The 16,051-nt window shown below is 42.5% G+C and overlaps 1 protein-coding gene across 8 annotated transcripts in view; it reads right to left on the reverse strand.

Moving 5' to 3' along the window:
* The window catches only part of tead1b (TEA domain family member 1b), a 238,791-nt gene that overhangs the window by 20,155 nt on the left and 202,585 nt on the right, over positions 1–16,051 (reverse strand). For all 8 annotated transcript variants that reach the window (XM_041197556.1, XM_041197554.1, XM_041197552.1 and 5 more), the window contains 4 exons: positions 15,967–16,013; positions 14,609–14,670; positions 13,939–14,063; positions 12,115–12,288 (listed from right to left, as the gene is read on the reverse strand). In XM_041197556.1, the coding sequence (XP_041053490.1) occupies positions 12,115–12,288; positions 13,939–14,063; positions 14,609–14,670; positions 15,967–16,013 (408 nt within the window). The remainder of the gene's footprint in view (positions 1–12,114; positions 12,289–13,938; positions 14,064–14,608; positions 14,671–15,966; positions 16,014–16,051) is intronic.

A 16,051-nucleotide genomic window follows, 5' to 3' on the forward strand; every position in this document is an offset into this window, starting at 1 on the left:
ACCTTATTGTTTGCACTGCTGTTCTGGGCTCCTCTATCATTGAGGATGGGGATATTTGTGGAGCCTCCTGCTCCAGCGAGTTGTTTAATTGTCCATGACTGGATTTGGCAGGGCTGCAGAGCTTAGACCTGATCTGTTGGCTGTGGGATTGCTTAGCTCTGTCTATCACTTGCTGTTTATGCTGTTTGGCACGCAAGTAATCCTGTTTTATAGCTTCACCAGGTTGACACCTCATTTTTAGGTAAGCCTGGTGCTATGCCTGGCATGCCCTCCTGCACTCTTCATTGAACCGGGTTGATCCCCTGATTTGAAGGTAATGGTAGAGTGAGGGATATGCTGGGTCATGAGGTTATTACAGATTGTGTTTGAGTACATTTCTGCTGCTGCTGATGGCCCACAGTGCCTAATGGATGCCCAATCTTGAGTTGCTAGATCTATTCAAAATCTATCCCATTTAGCACAGTGGTATTGCCACACAGCATGATGGAGGGTATCCTCGATGTGAAGGCGGGACTTCGTCTCCACAATGACTGTGCAGTGGTCATTCCTACTGATAATGTCATGGACAGATGCATCTGCAGCAAGCAGGTTGGTGAGGATGAGGTCAAGTTTTTGCCATTGTTGTTCCCTCACCACCTGCCGCAAACCCAGTCTAGCAGCTATGTTAGTTAGGACTCGGCCAGCTCAGTCAGTAATGGTACTACAAAGCTACTCTTGGTGATGGACATTGAAGTCCCCCACCCAGAATACATTCTGTGCCCTTGTCACCCTCAGTGCTTCCTCCAAGTGATGTTCAACATGGAGGAGCATTGATGGTAGGTGGTAATCAGCAGGAGGTTTCCTTGCACATGTTTGGCTTGATGCCACGAGGCTTAATGGGGTCCGGAGTCGACATTGAGGACTTCCAGGGCATCAGCCTCCCGACAGTATGCCACTGTGCTGCCATCTCTGCTGGGTCTGTCCTGCCGGTGGGATATATCCAGGGATGGTGACGATAGAGTCTGGGACATTATCTGTAAGGTATGACTTCAAGAGGATGACTATGTCAGGCTGTTGCTTGACTAGTCTGTGAGACAGGTCTCCCAACTAGCCCCCAGATGTTAGTAAGGAGGACTTTGCAGGGTCGAAAGGGCTGTGATTGCCATCGTTGTTTCCGGTGCCTAGGTCGATGCGGGGTGGTCCATCCGGTTTCATTCCTTTTTTGTGTCTTTGTAGTGGTTTGTTACAACTGAATGCCTTGCTAGGCCATTTCAGAGTCAACCACATTGCTGTGGGTTTGGAATCACATGTAGGCCAGGTTTCTTCCTATCTGCCCTTTCTACCAAGGCCAGGCAAGGACAACAGATTTCCTTCCCTTAAAGGGCATTAGTGTTTTTACAACAATGGTTATATGGTCATCATTGAACTTTTGGACCCATTGGACTTTTGATTCCAGATTTTTTATTCAATTCAAATTCCACCATCTGCCGTGGTGGGATTCGAACCCCAGAGCATTACCCAGGGTCTCTGGATTACTAGTCCAGTGAGAATACCCCTTCGCCATCGCCTCTCTTAAAATTTACAAATTCCTTGGAATCTGCCAACTTTGCACACCAAAAGCAATTCAACCCTGACTGACCTATATGGAGCAGCCCCACTTTCCCTGGGCACTGACCTTGGAGAGGGTTTGTTGGCTTTGGAAAGTATGTAAAGCAAATTCACCAGAAATGTTACCAGGGTTCCAAAGGTGAGATATGAGGAGAGATTAGATAAACTAGGAATTTAGGAGGTTTAGGTGGTTTGATTGTATTTTTGCTATGTTGCAAGGAACCAAAAGGGTAGATATGAAGAAACCTTTCCTACTAGTGGGCTAAATCTAAGACAAGGGAACGTAACCTTAAATCAGAGCCAGGACATTGCGGAAAGAAGTTAGGAAACATTTCTTCTTGCAAGAAATCATGTCCCATAAAAACCAGTAGATGGTAGCCCAACTTATAATCTTAAATCTGATGGCTAGATTTTTTCTAGACATAGGTATAAAAGGATTTAAAGTCAAGGACAACCAATAACTCACTGAACGGGGTGGAAGGGATTAGAGCGGTTGAATGGCCTCCTCTTGTTCCTATGTTACTAGGAGGAGGCCATTCAACAACTTGAGCCTATTCCATCATTCAATTAGATCAGGGCCAATTTGTACTTTAACCCCATCTACCCTCCTTGGCTATGACCCTTGGTATCCTTATTTAACATAAATTTATCCATCTCAGTTTTGAAGCTTCCAATTGACTCGCTGGTCTCAATAACTTTTTGTCGGAGTGTGTTACAGATTTCTACTACCCTTTGTGTGAAGAAGTGCTCCCTGACATTGCCTGTAAAAGGCCTAGTTCTCATTTTAAGGTTATATTCCCTTGTTCTGTTCTCCCCTCAATAGAGGGAATAGTTTCTCTCCACCTACCCTATCAACTCCATTAATCATCTGAAACACTTCAGTTAGATCACTTCTTAATCTTGAATAATAGATGGAATACAAGCCTGTGGAAGCTGTCCTCATAATTTAACCTCTTTTAGTCCTGTATCATTCTGGTAAATCTGTAGGCTCTTTTTATTCAAAATATGCTAAATTCTGAATTGACTGCAATAATGGAAAGATTAAACCCGATGCGAATGAACAATTTTTATTTACTTTGGATATCCTTTGCAAAAAGCACTCCATGTAAATTTCACAACTGAGTGGTTCATATTAGTTAAATGTAACTCACGTGCCTTCCGGCCTGATGACATGATTAGGTCACATGTATTAACTGCAACTCCCCATGACAGTAAATACCAATTTTATTATCCGGAAAGATCACAAGCCAAGCAATGGGCCATGTAAAGTAATTCTCCAAACATCAGCAAAATTGTAGCTTTCTGTACATGCAAGAAATTTCATCAGACACTATAACCTTCCCTTCTTCTATATTCAATAAACAGAGGCTAGCATTACGATACAGCAGAAAATGTTTTCATGTTTAAAGGACAAGAATAGTTTCTTGTATAAACATAACTGAAATTCATTCAGATTAATAGGATTGGTGAGCTAAATCTTGGAGCATTGATTTAAATTTAATAACATAAAAACAGTTTGCCTCTTTCGACCGACATAATGCCCAATTTATATATTCCTATTATATAAGACAGCCTGGCCCTTACCTCATCCCATGTCCGTGTTAAGTGTTTCATCTTCCCCCAAGCATCCTCCAAAGAAACTTCAACTCACCCAAAACCCTGCCTTCCACATCCTGTTCGCCCATCACCCTGCTGTATACCTCCATACGCCAAGTCCTCCAATACGTTGATTTCAAAATCCTCACAAATTTCCTTCCTAACCACCTCTCTAAAACCTCCTCTCACCTTAGACAAAATGACACAGAATGTACAGCACACAAGCAGGCCATTTGGCTCAACAGGCCTGTGCTCCACATAAGCCTCCTGTCACTTCATCAACTATATCAATATATCCTTCCATTGCTTTCTCTCTCGTGCGAATCCAGCTTCCCCTTAATTGTACCTATGCTACAATGTTACTTCTTGTTACTTCTGCGTCATGCTTTAGTTATTGAAAGAATTAAATATGTACTCAAGGTATAAACTGAAGAGTTGATAAATGATGAAACAAAGCTTTCCTTGATTCAACGCACATCTATTCTACTTTACAAAAGTATAACTGTCATCTGAAAACTATATAGCACCCAAAATATAATCTGCCAATCAATGCCCATACCTCATATTTCCTATGTAATGGTCTTCGTTTAGCTTTTACATAACTGGTGTATCTTCAGCAAAATGCATTTCTCTTATTAGGGACAACAGTTACTAAAATATGACATGTGGCATCCACCTCCAAGAACATGAACCAACACTGCCACACTCAAAATGGTAACTCATTATAAATCTACATCTTCCACTCTTGGGAATCTGGCCCATTGTGCCTCTGCTCCATTTCATCATTGCTGTTGAAGCTTTCTGTTATTTGGAATTGTCTTCCCAAAGCCAGCAATCTTGCTTCATTTCTCCAAATTCAACCTACTTTTATGCTTGTATCTTTCTCTTCATTCTCCTCTAAACTTTGCTCTAAGCCCAACATGTCCCACAGCACATTTTGGCATGTGAAAAGGGTTACATCATTATACAACAACCCTTTTTACAACAATAACACAATAAATAGAAAATGTCCCCTTATTAGCACACAAACTGCATGGGACACAACAGCTTGCTTTAATAAATAATAGTATAACAAGGCCTCTGCCAGCAGGAGGACCACCCACCATTGACCTAGGCACCAGAAATTACAACGGCAAACTCAGCCCTGTCAACCCTGCAAAGTCCCCTTTACTAACATTTGGGGGACTTGTGCCAAAATTCCCAGACTAGTCAAGCAACAGCCTGACATAGTCATTCTCACAGAATCATACCTTATAGATAATGTCCCAGGCACCACCATCACCATCCCTGGGTACGTCCTGTCCCACCGGCAGGACAGACCCAGCAGAGGTGGCGGCACAGTGGTATACAGTCGGGAGGGAATTCCCTGGGAGTCCTCAACATCGACTCTGGGCCACATTAAGCCTCATGACATCGGGCCAAACATGAGCAAGGAAACCTTCTGCTAATTACCATGTAAAGTACCCCCCTCAGCTGATGAATCAATATTCCTCCATGTTGAACACCACTTGGAGGAAGCACTGAGAGTGGAAAGAGTGCAGCATGTATTCAGGGTGGAGGACTTCAATGTCCATCACCAAGAGTGGCTCAGTAGCATCACTACTGACTGAACTGGCCGAGTCCTAAAGGGTATAGCTGCTAAACTCTGTCTGCGACAGGTAGTGAGGGAACCAACAAGAGGGAAAAACATACTTGATCTCATCCTCATCAACCTGCCTGCCGCAGATGCATCTGTCCATGACAGTATCGGTAGGAGTGACCACCGCACAGTCCTTGTGGAGACAAAGTCCCATCTTTACACTGAGGATACCCTCCATCATGTTGTATGGCGCCACCACCATGCTAAACGAGACAGCGTTCAAACAGATCTAGCAACTCATGACTGGACATCCACGACTGTGGGCCGTCAGCAGCAGCAGAATCGTACTTAACCACAATCTGTAACCTCATGGCCCAGCATATCCTCCACTCTACCATTACCACCAAGCCAGGTGATCAACCCTTGTTCAATGAAGCTTGCAGGAGGGCATACCAAGAGCAGTACCAGGCATACCTAAAAATAAGGTGTCAACCTGGTGAAGCTACAACACAGAACTGGTTGTATGCCAAACAGCATAAGCAGCAAGTGAGCTAGACAGGGCTAAGCGACTCCACAACCAACAGATCACATCTAACCTCTGCAGTCCTGCTACATCGAGTCATGAATGGTGGTGGATAATTAAACAACTCACTGGAGGAAGAGGCTCCACAAATATCGCCATCCTCAATGATGGGGGAGCCTAGCACGTCAGTGCAAAAAATAAGACTAAAGCACTTTAACAATCTTGAGCCAGAAACGCCGAGTGGATGATCCATTTCAGCCTCCTCCAGGTTAACACAGCATCACAGATGCCAGTCTTCAGCCAATTCGATTCACTCCATGTGACATCAAGAAATGACTGAAGGCACTGGATACTGCAAAGACTATGGACCCTGACAATATTCTGGCAATAGGACTGAAGACTTGTGCTCTAGAACATGCCACACTCCTAGGCAAGCTACGTTAGTACAGCTACAACATTGGCATCTGCCTGGCAGTGTGGAAAATTGCCCAGGTATGTCCTGTACACAAAAAGCAGAACAAATCCAATCTGGTCAATTTTTGCCCCATCAGCCTACTCTCAATCATCAGTAAAATGAAGGTAGGGTCATCAACAGTCTATCGAGCAGTACTTGCTTAGCAATAAACTGTTCACTGACGTTTAGTTTGGGTTCTGCCAGGGTCACTCAGCTGCTAACCTCATTACAGCCTTGGTTCAAACATGGACAAAAGAGCTGAACTCCAGAGACAAGGTGAGAGTGGCAGCCCTTGACATTAAGGAAACATGTGACCGCGTGTGGCATCAAGGATCCCTAACAAAACTGGAATCAAAAGGAATCAGGAGGAAAGTTCTCCAATAATTGAAGTCATACCTAGCACAAAGGAAGATGGTTGTGATTGTTGGAGTCAGTCATCTCAGTTCCAGGACATCACTGCAGGAGTTCCTCAGGGTAGTGTCCTCGGCTTAACCATCTTCAGCTGCTTCATCAGTGATCTTCTTTCCGTCATAAGGTAAGAAGTGGGGATATTCGTTGATGATTGCACAACATTCAGCACCATTCACAACTCCTCAGATACTGAAGCAATCAATCTCCAAATGCAGTACAACCTGGACAATATCCAGGCTTGGGCTAACAAGTAGCAAGTAAAATTCATGACACAAGTATCAGGCAATGACCATCTCCAACAAGAGAGAATCTAACCATTATCCCATGACATTCAAAAGCATTACCAACGTTGAATCCCCCACTATCAACATCTTGAGGCTTACCATTGATCAGAAACTGAACTGGGCTAGCCATATAAATACTGTAGCTACAAGAGCAGGTCAGAGGCTAGGATTCCTGCAGCAAGTAACCCAACTCCTGACTCCCTAAAGCCTGCCCACAATCTACAAGGTACAAGTCAGGAGTGTGATGGAACACTCTCCATTTGCCTGGATGAGTGCAGCTCCAACAACACTCAAGAATAGTCGTTTTGTTGTTCAGAACTTGAGTATTGCTGAAAAAAGAGACATGTCTAAGCATTTTGTCTTGCACTCATTAGGACACTTGCAAGAATATCAACTAAGGGGAAAACAACAATTTATACTGTATATGGAGTGCTCATTGGTTGGCAAGTGGCATTGCCATGGAGAATGCACCACTGATGTTGACTGACAGGTAATTGCCTAGCATTGTTTGAAATTTAGACCAGACAGCTTGGCCAATCAGGAAGGCCCAGTTAGGCCCTCTGGACAGCATTCCCGAGTCCCAGAAGCCACAGGAGAGGAAGATTCCGTTCCTCTCTGGGAGGCAAGGTAATCTGATTCACGTGGGTCATGGAGAATTAGCAATAGGAGCTCCACCAACTGAACTCTACTATCCGGATGATTAGAGATCAGAAATTCTCGATGCTATCCTGGTGGTTCTGAAGCATCAGCCACGAATGTCCATTGTAAATAGTTTGTTTCTTGGAATCAAGCGTTTTCATTAATGTTTATCAAGATTGGATGCTCGTGAAATAAAGATCCCTGTTTTATAACCTCCATGTGATTGAATCTCATGTAACAATCTCACTGAATGGTTACAGCACCGAAGGAGGCTATTTGGTCCATTGTATCCATGCCAGGTCTCTGCAAGAGCAACTCACCTAGTCCCATTTCTCTGCCTTTTCCCCATAGCCCTGCAATATTTTCACTTCAGATAATTATCCAATCCTGTTCTATCTGAGGCTTTGATTGACTATGCCTCCATCACACTCTCAGGTAAAGCATTCCAGATCTTAACCACTCACTGCATTATTTTTTTTCCTTATGCTGCCGTTGCTTCTTTTGCCAATCATCTTAAATTGGTGTCCTCTGGTTCTTGACCCTTCTGCCAATGGGAGCAGTTTCTTCCAATCTACTCTGTCCAGTCCCTTCATGACTCTGAAAACTTCTATCAAATCTCTTCTTAATCTTCTCTTCTATAGCTCCAGCTTCTCCAATCTCTCCGCACAACTGAAATTCCTCATCCCTGGAACCATTCATGTGAATCTTTTCTGCACCCTAATGCCTTCATATCCTTCCTAAAATGTGTACAAAATTGGCCATAAAACTCCAGTTGAGGGTGGACCAGGATTTTAGAGAGGTTAATGATAACTCGTTTGCTTTTGTACTCAGTGCCACTGTTTATAAAGCCCAGGATCCCATAAGCTTTATTAACCACATTCTCAACCTGCCCTGCCTTCAATGATTTGTGTACAATACTTTAAGATCCCTTTGCTTCTGTACCCCCTTTAGAATTGTTTTTTTATATTGCCTCTCCCATACTTCCTACCAAAATTAATCACTTCACGCTTCTCTGCGTTAAATTTCATCGGCCACTTGTCTGCCTATTCCAGCCCAAGTCCCCTTGAAATTCATCATTATCCTCCTTAGAGTTCGCAAACTTTGAAGGTTTGTGTCACCCACAAATTTTGAAATTGAGTCCTGTACACCCAAGTCTACGTCATTAACATAGATCAAAAAATAGTAGTTGGCCCAACCCCAACCCCTATGGAACCTCATTATACATCTTCTTCCAATCCCAAACACAACCATTCACCAATACTTTCTGTTTCATGTCAATTAACCAACATTGTATCCATATCGCCACTGTCCTCTTTCTTCCGTCGACTTCAACTTTGCTGACAAGCGGTTATGTGGCACTTTATCAAATGTCTTTTCAAAGTCTACGTACACATCAACTGCATTACCCTTATCAATCCTCTCTGTAGCCTCAAAAAACTCAAGCACCTTAGTTGAACACAATTTGCTTTTATTAAATCCGTGCTAGCTTTCCTTAAATAATCCACATTTGTACAAATGACAGTTAATTTTGCCAAAACTTTCATTTCTAAAAACTTTCCCACCACTGAGTTTAAACTGACTGACCTATAGTTGCTGGGGTTATCCTCGCACCCTTTTCTGAACGTGTAACACTTGCAATTCTCTGTATCGAAGGAGGATTGGAAGATTATGGCCAGTGCCTCTGCAATTTCCATGCCTACTTTCCTCAGTGTTTTTGAATGTATCTCATCTGACCCTGATGCCTTATCAACTTTAAGCACAGCGAACCTATCCAATACCTCCTCTCTTTAGCAATTTTTAGCTCATCCAGTGTCTGAACTACCCTCTCTTTCACCATGACATTGGCAGCATCTTCTTCCTTGGTAAAGATAGATGCAAAGCACTCATTTAGTATCCCAGCCAAGCTCCTGGCCTCCATACATAAACCTCTTTTTTGGACCCCATTGGCCCCACTTCTCCTTTTACCACCATTTTACTATTTATATGACTAAGGAAGATTTTTGGATTCATTTTTATGTTAGCTGCCATCTCTTCTCATACTCTCTCTTTGTTTATTTCTTTTTTCATTTCTCCACTGAACTTTCCACATTCAGACTGGTTCTCATTTGTATTATTCACCTGACATTTGTCATATGCAAGCCTTTTCTGTTTCATCTTACCATCTATCACTTTTCTCATCCAAGGAGATCTAGATTTGTTTTTCTTTCCCCCTCCTGGGAATGTACCTTGACTGTACCCAAACTATCTCCTCTTTGAAGGCAGTCTACTGTTCTATTAAAGTGCCCTTAACATAGGAAAGTGTCCCAAAGTATTTCACAGGAGTGCTATCAAACAAATTGTGACACAGAAACAAAGATGGAGATATAGGTAGCCTTTAAGGTGCGTCTGAAAGGAAGAGAGAGGTGGAGAGGTTTAATGAGAGAATTCCAGAGCCCTGAGCCTAGGCAGCTAAAGGCACAGCCACCAATGATTAAGTGAAGGAAATGGGGATGCTAAAGAGGCCAGAGTCCATGGAGGAAAGATATATGGAAGGGTTGTAGGGCTAGATGGGGTTACAGAGACAGAAAGGGGTTGGGTCAAGAAAGAATTTGAAAACAAGAAGATAGCCTCTATCATTTGGTCTTTGCTTTCATGAGTTTCTCGAAGTATTCCCAAAATAGTGCTTTCTTGACAACTTACCCAATTTCCTTCGTCAAATGACACCAACTACATATAGAGACAGATTTTAATGAAAACCCCTTCTACAGACAGAGAGGTCAGTAACTAAAGAACATAGACTTAAGGCAACTAGCAAAAGAACCAAGAAAAGAAGATTAGGAGATTTTTAAAAAAATAAAGCAAGTTATCATGATTTGGAAAGTACTTCCTGAAAGTGTGGTGGAAGATGACTTAATAGTAACTTTCAGAAAGGGGACTGGATGAATATTTGGAAGAGAAATAATTGCAGGGCTACAGAATAGAGGGGGCAGAGAGTCTAATTGGATAATTCTTCCAAACAGTTGGCACAGATACGATGGGCCGAATGGCTTCCTTCTGTACTAAGATTCCATGATTGTCTACCAGTTAGTAACCTGGCGATGCTGCTTTCTAAAAAAACAAAATATCATGCTGAAAAATGTTCTGCAGCTACAAACCTTGCAAAAGCCAAATAAAAGGGCAGTCAGTCTATAAATCAGTCCATAGAGCCACGAGATTATTTCCTTGGGCTTCAGCTTAAATTCACAGTTCTGTGAGCCATTGAACGATAGCTGACCAGATGTCATTTTAAGAGCTCTTGGCCAGGCCACTAGATGGAGCTCTTTGCAGCCAGGAAGTGACCAAGAGTCAGGAGCTTTCAACAAGGCTTAGAAAAATTCCAACTTCCTGGAAGGCCTAAAGTAAAACATTTGTGATGCAGTTACATTTAGGGGTTGCCAACCATCCAAGATTTCTGTGAGCACTCAAAAATTGGAGGAACATGTTTTTTCATTTTCTTTTATTATTAATGTAATAATAATTACATTATAATGTAATGTTATATTACATATAATATTGAAGATGGGAAAATAGTCTGTTTATAGAATCATAAAATCAAGACACAGGAGGCTATTCAGTCTATTGTGCCAGTCCCAGCTCTTTGAAAGAGCTATCCAATTAGTCCCACTGCCCCTGATCTTTCTCCATAGCCCTGTAAAATATTTCCTTGAATATTTATAAGAATTCCTTTTTAAAAGTTAATATTGAATCTGCCCTTTTAGATGCGCAATCTAGATTACAACAAATTGTGGTATAAAACAAAATCTCATCTCCCCTCTGGTTCTTTTACTAATTATCTTAAATCTCTCAGGTTACTGGTCATACTGGTGCTAGAAAAAATCTCTTTATTTATCAAAACCTTTCATGATTTTGAGCATCTCTAATAAATCTCCTCTTAACCTTCTCTGCTTGAAGGAGCCTATCAGTCAAGAACCATCCAATTGGTAGCAAAGGGTCTATCTGCTTTCTGATTGGCCATTGGAAAACAATGTGCTGCATGGATGGAGAGATCAGGTGGCCAAAGGTAGCAATGTAGTGGTGGGGCAGTAGGAGGTGGAGGAGCCATGAGATGAAACCTCCAGGAATACATCCAAGTGAGTTGGCAATCCAGTGATGGAGATATCTCTGGCTCAAACCATATTGTCCCACTAGCTATAGAAAGATAATTAATTGTAAGCACCAGTGGCAGGAAAATGACTTAATTAATGTTTTAGCAACACCAAGCAACATTATCAGAGGTAAACATCCTTATTTAGCTAAATAAATAGTTAGATGTCATTGTGCCTGTGCCCCTATCAGTATTTTTTAAAAATTTGTTGGAAATGCTTTTACATACTCAGATTAGGGTGAAACACCGAATCCTACTGAGGCAAACTCTTGTAGTTAATAAAACTTCACCTGATCAGCCCAGTGCAATCCTTCATGAGAGTTTCACCCGGTGCTATTCTTTATGAGAGTTTCACCTATGTTGTGATTAGAATTCCAGTAGGAACCAACTTTAATGGGAAGAAATATGCCAGAGTGTCTAAAACAAGACTGCAGCTGAGCACTGTGGCAATAAACTAGGAATAAAAGAACAGAATTGCACTTATATGCTGCCTTTCACATCCTCAACACATCCCAAAGTACTTCAAAACCACAAAGACTGCTGTGGAATCTTTCACAGCACAGGAACAGGTCACTTAGCACAAGTGGTCCATGCTGGTACATATATCACACAAGCCCACACTCGCTCTACTTCATCTAACAGTAGCAGCATATCCTTCTATTCCTTTCCCCCTCATCAACTCTCTTTATGCCCACCCAAAGAGGCAGATGGGGCCTCGGTTGGATGTGTCACCCAAAAGACAGTGTTCCCTCCGCACTGCATTGAGAGTGTCAGCCTAGATTATGTTCGAATCTCTGCGGTGGGACTTGAACCCATGATCTTCGACTTAAGAAGTGAGAATGTTGTCCATTGAGCCAAGGTAGTCACATCTTGACAAAGTGTGCAAAGAAAGCACTGAACAGGAGCTCACACACTTACCCAGAATTTCACAAGGAAAAAAGCATTATGGGGTCCTTTCCCATATAATTCTTTAAGGCCACCTTTCTTCTCTGGGAATTTATCGTAAATTTGGCGAATATCCACTGATTCAAGCAAAGGGTCACTGTAGGAATGGTTGGTCTGTCCAATATGTACAAAGAGGTGCTTGTTGTACTGTTGATAAAAAAGTTACAAAGTCATCATTTTTATAAAAGCCATTCCAACCCAAACACTGTAGGTTAACAAATTAAAAGATAACGAAGTGGCTAGCTATTTCAGAGACTCGGGCTAATAATCCAATGAATGCGAGTTCAAATCCCAGTTGCAGTTTGAGAATCTAGTTCAGAATAAATAAAATCTAGGAGATCAGTAAAAGTGACCACACAGCTATTGGATTGTTGTAAAAACCCAACTGGTTCGCTAATATCCCTTTAGGGAAGGAAATTTGCTGTCCTTATGCAGCCTGGGTCCTTATATGCGACCCCAGACCCACATAAATATAGTTGATTCATAACTGCCCTCTGAAGTGGCCTAGCAAGACAGTTAAGGAAACTAAAGTTGGGGAATAAATGACAACCTTGCCAGTGATTCCAAAACCAGGACCAAGTAAAAAAAGATATGAGCACTTTTTCATAATATTGGCCAGCAACAATGCTAGGCACATGGCCGCTGCTCACAAACTGTTCCCCTACCTGGCTATATTGCCCATTTTTTCCAGGTTCTCCCCAGCTGAAGCAGAAATGGGCAGCACAGCAGCTCCAGGGTATGTCCAGTGAGCGCGGTAAAGTCGGGAAAAGGAGAGGGCACGCAGTAGCTGCCGTATTCAGTTAAGTTTTTAAAGGTCAAAGTGTTTTAATGAATGAGTGAATGGGTGAGTGAGTGAATGGGTAGGTAGGTGAGATGGGTAGTCAGGTCTTTCCCATAGTCCAGTGGTCGAGTAGTCGGGAAAGTAGTCAGGTGGGGTCAGGGGGCTAGGCAGGTGGTGGAGGGGGGTGATGACTGGGTTTGGGGGAGTAGTCGGATGGCCAGGGGTGAGGAGATGATTTTAGGAATGGGGGGCTGGGGGGGCTCGTTGTGATGCTCAGACAGACCAGGTATTAAACTGTCCAACATTTTCTGGGTAAAGTACCAAAGTAAATCCCCCGTATCTGACCCAAGTCTCTGCCCTAAGCCCAGGTACGGAGACATTTATAGAGGGTCCTGGGCAGCAGGGAATCAGCCCCCATCGGGTGTTTAAATTTCCCAGGCAATTCCAACATATGTCCAGAGCCAAGACTTCCACGGGGTCCTGATATGCATCTTCTATTGCATGTCCGGTCTTTGACAGTCTGGAGACCAGAAGATTTGGGCCACTGTATCTCACTGCTGATCAGAATATTCAAACTTAAATTGGGCTCGAGAATAATGGTAGAAAAGTGTTCAGTGATGTTATGGCCCTGATATTTAATACAGCGCTATCAAATTCCCCTTTCTGCACTTTCAGTAGAGATTGAAAATTACAGCTCTGATAAATATTGGAGGTGGGCTGGGGGAAGATTTGGTAGAAGCTCATTAAGGCCCCTATGAAGAACATCACTATCTTTAAAATCAGCACGTGTGTGTAGAAAAACTGAGACATTCTTTCTTGGTTTTTTTGTAGATTCACAGGTTGCAAAGTTCAGGATGCCAAACTCCAGATATGAAAGTTGCAATGTTTTAGGATATACAGTTTGCAACGTCACTATTCATAAACCTAAGATCAAAGGGAGGTAAAATGTTGAGATCTTTGCATAAAGTTTCATGCAAGCAAAGATAACACCTTCAAATGATATGTAGGAGACTCACTGAGTCCGGATCCCTCTGCTGTTCGAGAAAAGCCGAGAATTCCACGAGTCTAAGTTTCGACGTTCCAATGGAGCGGCCCTGCCATGCTGGGACTGAGGGGGTTGGGGCAGCTGTGGACTCATAACCTGCACACACAAAACATAACAAAAATCTGGCCCTTGATAAATATAACCAGAAAATAAGAACATAGGATCATACAGCACAGAAGCCTGAACTGACTCTTTGAAAGAACTATCTTTCAGTTGCTCTCTGATGTAGTCACTCAGCTGCATCAACCTCCATCAAAGAATTCAAGGCAGCAGCAGCCAACCATCACTTTCTCCTGGAAATCAAAGTATTGGATAATAGAAAAATTTAGCACTAAAAACAATTTTGGAGTATCAGTTGACCATTGCACCTTTAACACAAGAATTAACCCATGGTATGTCACAAATAGGTTTAAGCATAATTGGTCAGGAGGAGTGACCAAAAGCTTGGTTAGATTTGGGTCCTGAGTAGGTTTTTAAAAAGGCGGTAAGAAGTTTAGAAAGAGAGAGAGAGAGCGCGGGGGTGGGGGGGGGGGAGATAGGGGCAGGCAGAGAGAAAGAGGGAGAGAGAGAGAAAGGGGGGGGTGGGCAGAGAAAGTGAGGGGGATAGAGAGACAAGAGACAAAGAAAGGTCTGTTTCTTACCTGAAATGGGTGTTGTAACTGCTGGTTGGCCTGCGTAGGGCTGTTGAGCAAAGGGCTTCACACTGTAGGAAAATAAAGTGAATGTAATTGTATACCAATCTGATGAATCAAAATGGAATCTCAATAAATAACTCAGGTTTTACACTATAAAATGGTTAGACCTAACATGGAGTGTATAGATTGAGCCAGGATCTATCCCGGGACTCAAACTAACCTAAACTAATCTGGTCCATTCCCAGCAGCCACCCCTGGGAACATGGCCAGACATTGCAGCCACAATTTCCTTTCTATTTCTTACTTGCCAGACTGCTCTGTTTGAATCTCATGGGCCAATTTGCACACAGACAGCACATACAAACAGCACGTGATTATCACCAGATAATCTGTTGGCTGGGGGATAAGTATTGGTCAGGACACTAGGGAGAACCCTCCTGCTCTTACTTGAAATAGTGTCATGGGATTACTTACGTCCACTGGAGGGGGCAAACTTGGCCTCGGTTTAATGTCCCATCTGAAAGACAGCACCTCTGACAGTAAAGCACTCTCTCAGTGCAACACTGGCAGTGTCAGCCTGGATTGCGGGCTCAAATCTCTAGGGTGGAGCTTGAACCACAACCTTCTGATTCACAGGGGAGAGTGCTACCTACTGAAACACAGCTGGCACCTAAAAAAGAAACTCCCATCAAATTTAGTAATTTTAAAATATGTCAATGTTGCATATCCAAAAATACACACAATATTATTTTAAGCAGTGAGTTGTGATGATCTGGAATTTAATGTCTGAAGGAGTGATGAATGCAGATTCAATATAACTTTCAAAAGGAAATTGAATAAATATTTGAAAAGGAAACATTTGCAGACTGTGGGGAGAAGAACAGAGGAGAGTGGGACCAATTGGATACTCTTTTAAAGAGCCAGCACAGGCACAATGGGCTGAATGGCCTCTTTCTGTGCTGCATCATTCTAGGAACACAACAACGGGTGCAAGAATGCCAATTTTCTGGGGGCTCAGCAGAACGTGAGCAGGAAATCAGTTTTCAAGTTCAGTAAAAAGAATTTCAAAATAATGTTTTGATTCAATTTGCAACTTTTTACTATAGTGCAAATCTCATAATTATTTGTAAACCCAGAATTTGGGAAGGTGAAATTCTAATGATGATAGGTTAAGATCACAGCACATTGGTTGTAATGTAAAGTTTCTGAGGGGGGCACTTGCACCTTGATTGAATAAACCATGATATGACATCCAAACAGGCTGGACAGGGGAATTGGAAGCTGGCGGTAGGAGGAAATAGATGGGGATATTTTGGACTCACTCATAGCTCAAATAAAACTTATAATTTGTTTGCTTTACTTACTCTTGTGAGGATCCTGGTTGCCCTGTTGGTATCACACTATGCCAGAACTGGAGAAAACAGAAAACGTATCAAAGAAACGAACTGC

The sequence above is a fragment of the Carcharodon carcharias genome, chromosome 10 (genome assembly GCF_017639515.1).
Source record: "Carcharodon carcharias isolate sCarCar2 chromosome 10, sCarCar2.pri, whole genome shotgun sequence".
NCBI lineage: Eukaryota > Metazoa > Chordata > Chondrichthyes > Lamniformes > Lamnidae > Carcharodon > Carcharodon carcharias.